At 37.5% G+C, this 15,361-nt stretch overlaps 1 protein-coding gene across 1 annotated transcript in view; it reads right to left on the reverse strand.

Annotated features, from left to right (window-relative positions):
• SI (sucrase-isomaltase) overlaps nt 1-15,361 on the reverse strand; it is a 359,277-nt gene that overhangs the window by 84,999 nt on the left and 258,917 nt on the right. The window contains exons 29-35 of the mRNA XM_040428175.1: nt 10,361-10,529; nt 7,431-7,527; nt 5,194-5,306; nt 4,978-5,103; nt 4,058-4,186; nt 2,945-3,055; nt 1,845-1,907 (exon numbers count right to left, since the gene is read on the reverse strand). Coding sequence (XP_040284109.1) covers nt 1,845-1,907; nt 2,945-3,055; nt 4,058-4,186; nt 4,978-5,103; nt 5,194-5,306; nt 7,431-7,527; nt 10,361-10,529 — 808 coding nt within the window. The remainder of the gene's footprint in view (nt 1-1,844; nt 1,908-2,944; nt 3,056-4,057; nt 4,187-4,977; nt 5,104-5,193; nt 5,307-7,430; nt 7,528-10,360; nt 10,530-15,361) is intronic.

The raw sequence follows: 15,361 nt of genomic DNA on the forward strand, positions 1-15,361 counted from the left end.
TACTGTATAAAGTATTTTTTCACATATATATATATATCTCTTGATAATCCCCCCCAAACATATATATTTAAAAATATTTTTTGCATAAATGTATCCTTTAATAATAATTCCCCCCCCCCCCCATGGTAGAGGGGAAAAAAAAAAAAAAATTTAAGTGTATCCATTATATAGTCTTATTGGTGAAATATTGTGAACTATTTATTTTTTTTAAAAGTTTCCAGATCCCTTTTCTGATGTTTTCTAAAATTGTAAGATATTGTAGATACATTATGCTTTAATGCTTTCTTTATGTGCTTTACTAAACAATAAATAATCCACCATAGGTACATTTCAAATGATGAAGTCTTTATAGGACAAACAAAAGATAGCATAAAGGAGGATAGTATAGCATAAAGGATGTTTAAATATCTAAAAAAAAATGTCCTTTTCAGTTAATAAAAATACATTTATTCTGCCTTCCCTCTCTACTGGAACATATTTTTCTTCTTTCCATTTAACATTCTGAAGTCCTCCAAACTTTTGTAAACATATGACGTGGCCTAAAAAAGTTCTCCAACTGGTATTCCAATGTGACTTTCATCTGACATGTCTAGAACTCTTTTCTCAGACCCCTTTTACCTATTTCCTCTTCATACATTGTAAAAGGGTATAGGCAGGGCTTTTGTCTAATATTGTATAGTTTATCTTGTTTCCATTTGTTTGTACCAAAGTGTCTTTTGTAATTAGTATGTATTATCCTGAATAAAAAATTAATGTCACGGTGGGGAGTAGGGGAAACACCCCACCGTAAAATCATGAATGATGAGATATGACATTAGGCCTGGAAACCGGGATAAGGTAAGCAGTTCATCTCTTAACGCCACCCTAATCCAATCCCTGACCTCCGAACTGTATGAACCAGCCTCGATGGTAGGGGGGCTCATACTCCGTAACCTGGTTCCTTCTGAGCCTAAAGATCCCTGAAATAGGAGACAGGAATAAGAGACAACCAGTTAATCCACGACACGGATGAACCGGAGTCTCCCACAGGCCTAGCAACAAAGGAAGGGAAAGCCAGTGAGCAAAAAACAGATTGGCAGGTAAGCACCCAGCGTAAACAACACACACTGGAACAACAGCACTTACCTGCCACAACAACTAGAGATATGAACTGGAACCCATGCAAATCGACTGCAATCTGAACACCATCTCGGACTCAGTACGTACTGACACACATAGGAACCAGCACTCCAGCAACAGCTTACTGACTAGACTTTTGGTTCCCCCTCCGGGGAACCCTGAGACCCCCTTCCGGAGGTACAGTACAACACACAGGGAAACGCCTTGCATTCATGCTGGAAAAACAACACCAAAAGACTAGACATGAAACAACAAGACATACACCACACCCTGAACATAATCCCGCACCAAACATCAACACAGATAAGGTAGGGAACATAGAGGATACAAAAGGGATGACAAACTATGTTCAACGAGGTGGCCCTCAAGCTGGACAGATGGATAGGTCCAGGATGGCAGCATAACTCCAGCTACACCAGAAGCTGAAGTCAAGTAAAACCTTAGGCTTCAAACACACCAGTACTATAAGAGCCAAGAGGCCACACCTAGCTCCACCTTGCTCACACCTTAACCCCTTACACACCAGAAATGGGATGGGAACCAGACTTAAAGGGAAAGTGTCCAAACATGCTACAAACTACACATTGCCACCAGCAACAAGCATACACGGCTAAAGTGTCACAGTCCACTACCACCAGACCATGACACAGCCGTGACAATGAACTCCTACATATTACTCTTTATATATACATAATATATGCATATTACATTGAGTAAATGATTACCTGTACTTGTGTGTCCCAGTCCAGAGAATTATTAACAACAACACCAGGCAAGTCTGGCCAGACCTAATAGAAAAAAGCATAATATATCATATAATTATCATCCTTAATCTGAAGTGTGAATATTGTAATATAAATGACATAAGTAATAGGACTGTTTGTAATATTGAAGTTTTGGGAGGTTTCCCACAGACAATATTTATCTCTTATGTTAGGCTTCTATCATACTGTCATTTGTAGTTTCAACAGGCTGTTCTGAAAGAGAACAGTCAGCCAGAGCTCTTATCTAGCATTGCTGGAGGTTACCGGAAAGCCCGCTGGCCCCATTGACTATAAAGGGGTCTGGAGAAGATCTGTGTAGCACTTAGAGGTTTTTGTCCAGCCAAATCCCGGCATATTTGCCTAGTAGCGTACAGATCTCCACCAAACCCCAGAGCTATAATCTGTGACTACAATTCCTACAATGCCTTGGATGTGTTTGAGACACCCCCTGTGTTATCATTGGTCAGGATTCAGCTTTCTCCCTCCTGCCTTCTCCCTCATCCTTGTTGCCTCACCTTCTCATATTGGCTGCTGTGTATAACCAGAAATCTATCACATGCTAAACCACCAGTGAGTAAAATGATAATTGAAACATTTATAATCAGACAAATGAGCCTGCATAAAGGGGTCATATTGAAATGGAAGAGAGATCCATATTAAAGCATAATAAGAGCACAATTAAATATCTTATTCTTGTGCCAATTACTCAGAGGTTGATGTTACAAACTTCCTGTGTAAAATGGTAATCTTTCTGTTTCTCCTCAAAATAATGTACTGCTCCAATGTCCTGGTAGTCTATGTGTCAGAAAAACCGTAGGATTTTCCAAACACAGATCCACTTTCATAGAGCTAAGCTAATTACATTTATGGTAATTCACTAACTGGGTAAAAGCTTACTCAATCACACTTACTATATATGAGGGAATCAATTCTTGATAATCAAAATTGGATTTTTTTTATCAGATTTGTTAGAATTAGAATTTTTGAGATTTTATTTGTGCACATTCTTAGGAGAGTGAGTGATAGAGAGTGAAATAAATTTGCTCATATCTAACACTTACCTTTCCCCACACTATGTCATTTGAATCTGGCCATTTGATGAACACATCATCTTGCACACCTCTGTCAAAGGCTGAATAAGGCTTGGTTTCATTTCCTGCAATGGCAGGATCCTAAAAAGACAAGAAATTATTCCAAATCAGTTCAATCAATGACTTATGAGTTGGTGAACTGTACTGCAATAGTAATGATATATATTTACAACTTATTATTTTAATAAATTAATATTTTAGGCCTCTTTCACACTTGCGTTGTTGGGATCCGGCATGCACTTCCGTTGCCGGAGGTGCCTGCCGGATCCGGAAAAACGCAAGTGTACTGAAAGCATTTGAAGACGGAACCGTCTTCCAAATGCTTTCAGTGTTACTATGGCACCCAGGACGCTATTAAAGTCCTGGTTGCCATAGTAGGAGCGGGGATCGGGGGAGCGGTATACTTACAGTCCGTGCGGCTCCCGGGGCGCTCCAGAATGACGTCAGAGCGCCCCATGCGCATGGATGACGTGATCACATGGATCACGTGATCCATGCGCTTGGGGCGCCCTGACGTCACTCTGGAGCGCCCGGGGAGCCGCACGGACGGTAAGTACACTGCTCCCCCGCTCCCCACTACACTTACCATGGCTGTCAGGACTTTAGCGTCCCGGCAGCCATGGTAACCACTCTGAAAAAGCTAAATGTCGGCTCCGGCAATGCGCCGAAACGACGTTTAGCTTAAGGCCGGATCCGGATCAATGCCTTCCAATGGGCATTAATTCCGGATCCGGCCTTGCGGCAAGTGTTCCGGATTTTTGGCCGGAGCAAAAAGCGCAGCATGCTGCGGTATTTTCTCCGGCCAACAAACGTTCCGTACCGGAACTGAAGACATCCTGATGCATCCTGAACGGATTACTCTACATTCAGAATGCATTAGGATAATCCTGATCAGGATTCTTCCGGCATAGAGCCCCGACGACGGAACTCTATGCCGGAAGACAATAACGCAGGTGTGAAAGAGCCCTTAGTGTTTAAATGAACAATATATTTCAAAGGCGGATATTGAAGGTGAATATGCCTCCACATTAGTAACAATGTATCATCTCTTTATTTAAAAAAAAGAAAAAAACTTTCACTCACCAAAAGTATAATAAATTTCATTCCTTCTCCTCTAATTTTGTCAACCAGATTTGGAAGTCCTTGGAAGCTTTGACCTAGAGTAAAGTCCATCTGTCGCTCCATATAGTCAATGTCAGCATACTGCACATCCTGTAATGACAACAATTAAATTAAACCATAGACTTATTTTAAATATATTCAATATGAAAACTATCATTTCGTAAAAATATAGTGCAATAATGTTTTTTTTAAGTAAAGTAAAAATAGCTTTTGTAACAAGGGGATATATGCTTTCATAGTTTTGAAAATTAAGATTTTGGGTTGTGAAAATTGGACAAGGCTAAAGATTTTAATTGACATCCTCTGGCCACAATTCTAAAGGTACTACTTCAAGTGTACTTGAAGTTTCAGGGTTTTTTTTCCGCCGAAGATACTGTATTTGAATGTCTGAGTTGTTATTACCACAATTATTGTCACGAAAAGGGATTTGGTTGCAATACCTTCACCAAAATTGACCATAGAATCATCTTTATTTTTTACTAAATTTGTCTTCCAATTTTCAATAGTTTTTACTTTACAATACCTGCTCCATTTTTGCCTTCATGCTGTCCTGTATTTCAGAGTAATCTCTTATTATAACAAAAGTATTTCTGATTTCAAACTAAAACATAGTTGAGATACTCTATGTCAATTGTTCACTACATATTTTGAAATATGATATAGTATCTCAGTTTTTATCTTATTCTAGCGCTCATATCTCCATAAATGCTTTTACCAACCAACAATATAGAAACTAATTAAACTTTTAACTTTCAAGTAGTAAAGTAATTAGCATTACTACAGCTTATAAGTTCTTTGTACTGCATATTAAAAGCATTTACAAGTCAGTAATTTAAGGTTTTGTTGTAAACAGTATCTATTGCTATAATTACGTCACTTACATATGGAATCTGAGCACTTTTCATATTATCATATAGGTCAGAGATTTCTGAGTCATTTTTGTATCCATAGCGACACAACTGAAATCCAAGTGACCAGTAGGCTGGCATAACAGGGCGTCCAATGAGCTAAAAAGTGAAATAAATAAATTCATAAATACAAAAACTGAATTGCCTTAAAAGATATGATCCTGGAAATCTCAACAGACTGAATCTCACTTGTGTGTATTGCTTCACAACTGTCTCTGGCTCGGGACCCAAAACTACATAAAAATCCAGAATTCCTCCTATAGTGCGGAATGTTAATGCTGGGGTCTCTTGTAAAGTCACATCTGAAAATACAATAAATAAAAATCTTAAATGTAAACTGGAGCTATTAAAAATAATATTAACAACAAAGGACAACCTGCAGACGATTATAGAAAATGTAAAATCATTTTTTTTACTAATTGTAACTATGTAAATAATAAAACATATTTTTTTTTTACTTTCAGTTATTTTTTGTTTGTAGATTGCTTAACTCTATTTTATTTACATAATTATGGGGGCAGCCATTTTGTATGAGCTGCCACCCTGTTCTGTTTATAGAAATTCATTGATTTGTTTCCAGAAGCACAAGAACATGTAAAAACATTAGTTCTTATTGACTTCAATGAGGGAGGTTTTTGTGTATGTTCTGGACCCTTTGCAAAGATCACTGTGCAGGGAAGGGGAGGCAGTGAGCTGTGGTATCACCTAATGTGTTATCTGTCTCCAGCTTTAAAATAGATGTGCTACTTTCCTTGAAATCCTGCCTTAGAGGATAATGAGGTTACTGCTATGGAGTGATCTCTATAGAAAACGAAATGTCATCTTATTTTAGAGGCTCAGCGGTCAAAGTAAAAACTGCAATATTACAAGATTACTTTTTAATTCAGATAATTTGATGGAAAAATCTAAGAAAACAACACCCAAATGCATAACATTATATTTAAAATAAAAAACATTCCAGCAGATGTGGTGTAATTTAGATTTGCCTGGAAAATAAATAATAATAATAATAATTATAATAATAATAAAAAAAAAAAAAATATATATATATATATATATATATAATGGATCGATAGTTAGATATAGGTATATGGATAGATGGATATATATATATATATATATATATATATATATATATATATATATCTTAATTTACAGATAAAAATAATAAAAGGGCAGACTAGACTAAATTAAGCATGTGGCCTTTTCTTCTGTCAACTACATTGTTATTTCCTGACTATAGTGTACCATCCATGACATATTGTCATAATGTACCGTGTTTGTTGAAATATGTCAGGCTCAGAATATGCTTTTATCAGCTTTATGGTTTTTTATTTTCTTTCTTTATTTATTGATAATTGTATTTATTTTAATGTATTTTTACCCCATAAATTAATTGAAATTTATTTTCTACACTTTAAAATGCTAGTACACAAATATGTACATATACATGTTTGTATATTACTAAATAAACAGCAGTAATTCTAGCGGTCAGTAATAGTAAATTACTAATAAACAGCCTAGGGCCCTTTAATTGACCATGAATTGTCTGCCAATGCAAGATGTGATAATGTCACAGTGCATTCCATGGGAAGTGTTTAATGTTACAAGGGAATTTATCATTGCTATTATTTATTATTCTTGTTATTGCTCTTGGAAGTGTGGGAACTATAAAGGACATACACTCCAATCATAAATATAAAGCGATGTCATCCTCAAAATTTGGTAAAATATGATATATAAGCCTATGCCTTGTCTGCGACTTATAATAATATGTTTTGTTTTCATTAGATTTGCCTTTGATGAGAAAGAGAGGAAAATGAGACTTGATGTCTTAGATAGGGATGAGCTAACCCATGGAAGTTCGGGTTCACCAGGTTTGACCAAACTTCAGGTCAAAGTTTGTGTTCGGGACCCAAACTTGACCCCGAACTAGAACCCCATTGAAGTCAATGGGAACCCAAACTTCACTTTATTATTTTCCGTTATAGCATGGTTATATCGGAAAATAATATCATTCTTTAGACAGAATGCAAAACAATATGGCCATTTAGGGGTTAAAAAAACCTCATCTTATCCACTTGATCGTGCTGTAGTAGCTTCTTCTATCTTCACAGAACAGGACCTGCCAAAGGACCTGCAATGTGTGCAATGATGTCACCACGCTTTCCCACTTGGTGACGTCATCAACCATATTACATGTTATAACGGAAAATAATAAAATCACCCGACCAACGAACCTAACCCGGACTTCAGTGAAAAAGTCTGGGTTTGGGTCTGGGTACCGAACTCACAAAGTTTGGTAGGAAACCAAACTTTGCAGGTTCTTTCATCCCTAGTCTTAGACACTACTACAAATTCTAAAGCTACAAAAATGACAATATACTGATTGACATGATGCATAAAAAACTGTTAAAAAAGTTTACCCATAGCATTGCTGTTGAGTAAAAGGACTCCATGAGCATTTCCATCATTATCTAATCCCATATAAAATGGATGAACTCCATATGAGTTAATATGGTACTGAAATAAAAAAAGACATTATATGATATAAAACTGTTATTACAAATAAGGCTTTAATAGCTTTTTTTATTTTTAGACAAACAAAACCTTGCATTGTTAGCCTGAGTGAACTACTTTGGCTCATAAAGTACCACTGAACCACTCTAATTTCAAACTTGATGTCATGTAAATTAACCCCTTCTCGACATATGACGTACTAGTATGTCACATTTCGGGTGTTCAAAGATGGTGCCCGCTACGGAGGTTTCATATAGCAGACACCTGGGCCTAATGTCGGTAATGCTGATCGCACACTTTTAACCCTTCAGACGCTGTGCTTTTATCTCCCAAAGCATGTGCTTCTGGGTGTGTTCTGGCTCCCCGGCAAGGATCTGCGGAGGTAGATGCAGTGTGTGGCAGCTTCTGTCCTCCTGAATGAAAAGAGGCTGACGCACATTAGTTCCTAGGGAGCCCCTGCCTGTGGCTATGGAAATTGAGTATGGAAATGTCCAAAGTATCTGTGGGTGGGTTAACATGTTGCAGTTTTAAATGTGTTAAAAAACTCAGCAAAAGCATATTATGAAAAAAAAATCATGCATTTTTGTATAGTTCACCTATGAATTACCATATCTCAAAATGTTTTTCTTTTCACTTTTGTTACTGTTAGAATTTTTTTTGTGTAAACCTGGCCTTAGTGACTAAGAAATGCAACTCTAGTCTATGTTATGCACTATGTTGGCCACTAACATAAAGCTGGACTTTGCTATTTTTTATTGACCATCAACAGAGTCAACATTTTGAGAGACAGTTACAACAGAGGATTAACATATGAAGATTACCATCTTTAGCACTTTCCATATTGCACCAGATAACCTTAGCTCACAAGATATACTTTTGGTTTTCTTAATAGACCAGAAAGTCGTGGAATTCAGCTGGCTTATTGTTACATATAGAACACTGAACACCAACAACTCTGTCACATCCCAGTCTGTTAAGGAGACATAGCACTTTTATATTTTCGTATGAGAAAGCTAATGTATATTTTTAGGTTTATTTCATGTATGTGTCTTTTTAAAAATTAAAATGTAAACGTGGCCATACACATTAGAAGGTTGGACAAAAGCATTTTGATTTTGGCTGTAGTTGCTAATCATCTATTGTGTATTGGGGTATCCCAACTGTCCCCCAATGGCAAAGTTGAATTTTAACATTTCCATTCCATTTGTTCTCAAAATGAGAAAAAACATTATCAGAGGTGTTTGACAGCACCGTATTCCCCTCTGCAAACAACCCTAGGATGAGCTGAGCCTGTGTGTGTGTTTTGTGGGCTTGGGAAGAATAACTGTCAGATGAACTAACATCTGAGTGTGAATGGCCACCCTTAGGCTGAGTTCACATGGGCGAGTATTCCGCGCGGATGCAATGCGGGAGGTGAACGCATTGCACCCGCACTGAATCTGGACCCATTCATTTCTATGGGGCTGTACACATGAGCTGTGATTTTCACGCATCACTTATGTGTCGTGTGAAAATCGCAGCATGCTCTATATTGTGCGTTTTCCACGCAACGCAGGCCCCATAGAAGTGAATGGGACTGCGTGAAAATCGCAAGCATTCGCAAGCAAGTGCGGATGCGGTGCGATTTTCACGCACGGTTGCTAGGAGACGATCGGGATGGAGACCCGATCATTATTATTTTCCCTTATAACATGGTTATAAGGGAAAATAATAGCATTCTGAATACAGAATGCATAGTAAAATAGCGCTGGAGGGATAAAAAAAAAATAAATAAAAATTAACTCACCTTAATCCACTTGCTCACGCAGCCCGGCATCTCTTCAGTCTTCATCTTAGCTGTGTGCAGAAAAAGGACCTGTGGTGACGTCACTCCGGTCATCACATGATCCATCACATGATCCATCACCATGGTAAAAGATCATGTGATGGACCATGTGATGACCAGAGTGACGTCACCACAGGTCCTTTTCCTGCACACAGCTAAGATGAAGACAGAAGAGATGCCGGGCTGCGCGAGCAAGTAGATTAAGGTGAGTTAAAAAATGTTTTATTTTTTTTTAACCCCTCCAGCGCTATTTTACTATGCATTCTGTATTTAGAATGCTATTATTTTCCCTTATAAACATGTTATAAGGGAAAATAATACAATCTACAGAACACCGATCCCAAGCCCGAACTTCTGTGAAGAAGTTCGGGTTTGGGTACCAAACATGCGCGATTTTTCTTACGCGAGTGCAAAACGCATTACAATGTTTTGCCCTCGCACGGAAAAATCGTGCATGTTCCCGCAACGCACCCCTACCTTTTCCCGCAACGCACGTGTGAACTCAGCCTTAGTGTTCATAAAACCCATAATTACAGGGTTGCCCCACCATAAGACCTTATTCCCTATCCTGTGGATAAGTATCTGACCAGTGGGCGTCTGACCACTGGAAACACCACCAATCACAAGACTGAGGTACCAGAGTCCTCAGTAAGTGGATCGGTGTTAACGTATGAGCACTGCCACTCTGTTCACCTCTGCCAAAGAGCCAGGAACTGCCAAAGAGAAGCCCAGTACTGCCCTCACTATCTTTGACAGTCTTATAGAGTTAAGCTGAGTGGAGCAGTAGCGTTCTTGTTTGACTACTGATCCATTCACTCCAGGGACTCCAGTATCTCATTCTTATGATTGGTGAGAGTCCCAGTGGTCAGATCCCCACAATCAGTTACATATCCCACTGTGAATGGGGAATACATTGTTATGGTGAGATAGCCACTTCGAGAACTTAATATAAGTATTTTATACAGTACATTATTGCTCAATGTATGAATGATCTTAACAACAGCTTCTTACTCCAGGAGGCTGATCTTTAGCAAATAGACCTATAGTTTTTCTATCCATTTCATGACGGTATTTTGGATGTTCAGTTTCTCCCAATCCAAATACATAATTTGATGGAAGCCTGGTGGAAATCTGAAGAAACACATCTTCAAACGTCATTCCTGGCAACTTGGAATCCCAACTGGAAATGCAAACATAGTAAGAATTATATATGTAAGTTTAAAAGATAAGTCAACAAACTTAAGCAGATATAGTGGAATGACAGTGACAGCAAAAGACTGTATTATACATGGAATAAAAATACACTTTAAAAGTTATTGAAAAGTTGGCATTTTTTTTATTTTCAGAACAATAAGTGAACAATTCCTTAATGCCATTATTTGAAGCAACAGGTATTGTAATTGTTGTTCATAATATATGTATGATCTCTAGACTGCTAAAAATGCTATTTCTCAAAGTAAAATCAGCTGTACACTATTCCATCAGCATCTCTAATTCAAGTGTCTCAAACATTCGAAACTCAAAGGACAGATGATACAAGCAATAATCCCCCTGGACGGAAGTCTAATTTCTTTTTGAGAGAGCCTGACATTTTATAGAGGAATCAATTGCTTTCAAAGCGCAAATGAGTTTCGGAGGAAGTGCTTGAAGATATTCCCTCTGGCTCACTAATGGTCCCCTAAAATAACAAACCTCTCCAAAAAGTAGTAGCTTAATTAATTTACCTTACAAAACACTTTTATCGCGAGAGGACTGTAAGCATTTTAACTTATAAATTCTGAGACATATAACAATTATTTTAAAAAAAACGAAGTATATCATCCATACAGACTGTGCCTTTAGTAACAGTAATAGTATATTGAAAGGAAAATGTCTGTTGGTAACAGGCTAACAGCTTATAGGGGTTCTGTATGTATGCATGTATGTAGGTACAGTACAGAGCTGCTTTAGCTTTCCTGTATAGTCTCTGCTAAGATTCTGTACCCAAGTGCTAATATTAATTAATGTAAAATTGGATCTTTTCATATATAACCCACTTATGCTTTTATATAAACCCCAATTATACATTCACCTCTTTGTACAGATTTGTCGCCCCTTAGCTTGATTTTTGTTAATGACTCCAATTCAGCACAATATGCTAACAAATGTTTAGCTGGGATATGCAATGTTATTATAAATGGTAGGGATCTCACTTCTGGGAACCTGGGTATTCTGAGAACAAAGGGACAAAAGCCCCTAAGACTTGTCTCCTACATAGCACTCAGGGCTGTACTTCAGTTTCTCATAAAAGTGGTGGATGCTGGTGCCCCTGTGTTGGAAAAAAACTTTAAAGGAGTTCTGGTTCTCCAGGACTGATTTGAAAATAACTGCAAGCAACCTATTCTAGAATGTGAGAAGGACTATTTGCTTCCACTTCCAGAATTGCCTAGGGGAGTAAGTGGGTAGGGCCTCACTACACACTACACTGCTCTACAATAGATGGCAATGATGTGATCCTGCTTATATGCCACCATGGCTGAGCAGCCTGATGCAACTATATGTAGTACATGCAAGTGCCAGTGCCTTGTGAATAGTGAGGCCTCACTCACCTCCTCACTTACCTAGACAGCTCTGCAAAAGGGGCAACCTGTCATGGTCATATTCTAGGCCAGCTTAAGTGCTATATCTACTCACTTGTTAGTTGCAACTGTGAGGAAAACCTCTTTAACAATGATCAGAGACTATATAAAGAGACTATAATAGAGAAAGTATAAAAAAAGTAAAAAAAGAGCTATACACAGTATGTCCCTATTTAATATGCTAAGACAAAGTTTTATACTGTCTTTGGAATAAGCTAAGCCAGCAAACAGGCCGCATTAACTAGACTAGACAGTTGTGCCAGATTTTTCATCCAGCATCAACCACTATGAAAATTTGGCACAGATTGTCTAAGTTTATTAGGATTGGTAAATTTGGACCCAAGTATCCTTCTAGTTATATAAAGACATCCATTATTTTTGGCAATAATTTAGTCCTATTTTGGAGCCATATATTTTGGGAAGTCATTTCCATTTTTCCTGATAGCTGCTGCCCCTTTGTTAGTAGGACAAAAAATCTGATAATGTAACATATGTCCCTTTCTGTCTTGTTCTGTATTGCGGCTATTTGGAGTCTGTGATAGAGTCATGATAAATTGTTGACAGTGTGTGGCCTGGGTTAGCAATCTCCAGCACTCTAGCTGTTGTGAAACTGCAACTCACAGCATGTTCCATTTACTACTATGGAAATTCAGAGAACAACTCAGCAAGTGTGCATGTTAGCAGTTGTAATTCACAACAATAACCCCTATAAAAACTCTACGCCACACAAACTGATAAGCAGAAAATTTTATTACATGATCAATTAATATCCAAAGGATAAAATGTCACAAAGGATAAAATACATATACTTGAGGAGTGCAAGAATGTGGAGACAAAGTCCCTCCAACCACAGGAATAAGAACTACAATGATGAGGCTCAACAGTCACTATAATGCATCAAAAGCATGAGCCCACATTACTAACATTATAAGGTGCCAACCGGCTTCCTAAAAAGTAATATCACTGAGTGTATCAGCAATGTACCCGGCAATGGGAACAGCTGAATCACCCAGATATTGACTGAGAGCGATAATATGAAAAATACTACAGACATGGGTTGGAAGGAACGGGTTTTTCATAGGGCACTGCAAAACGGACGTCGGGCCATTCCTTCCAACTCAGGTCTGTAGTATTTTTCATATTATCGCTCTCAGTCAATATCTGGGTGATTCAGCTGTTCCCATTGCCGGGTACATTGCTGATACACTCAGTGATATTACTTTTTAGGAAGCCGGTTGGCACCTTATAATGTTAGTAATGTGGGCTCATGCTTTTGATGCATTATAGTGACTGTTGAGCCTCATTATTGTAGTTCTTATTCCTGTGGTTGGAGGGACTTTGTCTCCACATTCTTGCACTTCTCAAGTATATGTATTTTATCCTTTGTGACATATGTGGATATTAAGGATCAGTTTGTGTGGCATAGAGTTTTTATAGGAGTTAATGTTCTGGTTTCACGCATGGTATATGGTATGATATATACATTGGAGTTAATTGTAATTTACAACAACTAGAGTGCCAGAAGTTGCTGATGACCACAGTTTTTTTTTTGCGATCCCATAAATGACCTTTGTACATGAAGAGATATTCTTCAAAAAAAAGCAGAAAATGATCTGTAAAAGCAAGGGAGATTGTCCACAAAAACAGGGAAAATTGTATAATTGAATATGTTGTATAAAAAATATGAGACATGTGGAATATGTGTTATATGTCTTAATATATTACTACTAAGGGTAAGGCAAAGGTGGACTGGGGTGGACTGGAACCTATGGTAGTTGCAAAAAATATGAAATATCATCCCTTCTCATATACTATTTATATAGAAAAAATGTCTAAATATATAAATCTGAGCTTATAGTTTTTTTCTGTGACCCAGCATAGGTTAAATATTGTTTGGGGTGGATGGGCACAAAAATGGCAAAGAACCCAATATTTAGTTACATTGTATGAATAAAAAAAAAATTAATAATATATAATGTTAAATAGCAAAAAATATATTGCAAATTGTGTGCTTTAAAAGGTTAGGGTACTTTCACACTTGCGTTGTTTGATTCCGGCAGGCAGTTCAGTTGCCTGAACTGCCTGCCTGATCAGGAAAACTGTATGCAAACGCATTTCATTTGCAGACTGATCAGGATCCTGATAAGTCTGACAAATGCATTGCAATGCCGGATCCGTTTTTCCGGTGTCATCAGGAAAAACGGATCCGGTATTTATTATTTTTCACATTTTTAAAGGTCTGCACATGCGCAGACCTGGAAACCGGATCCGTTTTACCAGAACACTTGATACCGGATCCGGCATTAATACATTTCAATGGAAATTAATGCCAGATCCAGAATTAGGGCAAGTGTTCAGGAATTTTGGCCGGAGAAAATACTGCAGCATGCTGCGGTATTTTCTCCGTCTAAATACCGTAAAAGTGACTGAACTGAAGACATCCTGATGCATACTGAACGGATTGCTTTCTATTCAGAATGCATTGGGACAAAACTCAGTTTTTTTTCCGGTATTGAGCCCCTAGGACAGAACTCGATACCGGAAAACTTTAACGCTAGTGTGAAAGTACCCTTAGTAGTTACATAGCAGTTTCTGATACAAATTATATTGCAGTTTTGAATTTAGTATTTTGAGGCAAGAACCTGGACTGGACACTAAAGAAGGGATATAAGGACATATACGTACTACTTCTATACTTTTCCTACTTTTTGCATTTGTTCTTGTGTTTGACTCCAAAAACTGCATAAAAACCTCTGTACAGTATGTGAGTCCAGCTGTTTTATAATGTTGCTTCTACTGCTTGTAAAGGTGTGTTATAAAGACATAGGGGAGAAGGATCTCCATTTCTTTATGTGCTGTATATATGGAGACATCATAGTAGCTAGTCTCTGCCCCTCCTGGAACTAAGCTCAAGGTTAAATTGAGAATTAGAGATAAAGCCTATAGAGGAAAAGCTGGTGATAAATGCAGGATACAAGTCATATAATAGGCAAATATAGTGTTTTTATTCATTTACAGATATGGCAGCTTAATCTGAATTCATCTAAAATGACTTTAAAGACTATTTCTCACAATTAATTTATTCATTTCAATAAGTAATAATTAGATATACTGGTATTTAATTCTTTGTATAATGGTTTATAATCTTTCAAAGCTTTAAAACAAAATTTAAAAAAAGACGTGATTCTATTCTTATGCATTTATTTTTCTATTAGTTTTTCATTTTAGTCAGTTCAACCTTTGGAGACCCTGTCAGTTTTGATTAAAGTAGTGACAGGGAGCAGAGATCATATTGACATCTCCATTCTTTTCTTAGCTGAATATGAATATACAGTAAAGTAGTAATACAGAATGTGTGAAGTGCTTCTATCTTCAATCTCAAACATGCCATAGA

Source organism: Bufo bufo, chromosome 4 (assembly GCF_905171765.1).
Source record: "Bufo bufo chromosome 4, aBufBuf1.1, whole genome shotgun sequence".
Lineage (NCBI taxonomy): Eukaryota > Metazoa > Chordata > Amphibia > Anura > Bufonidae > Bufo > Bufo bufo.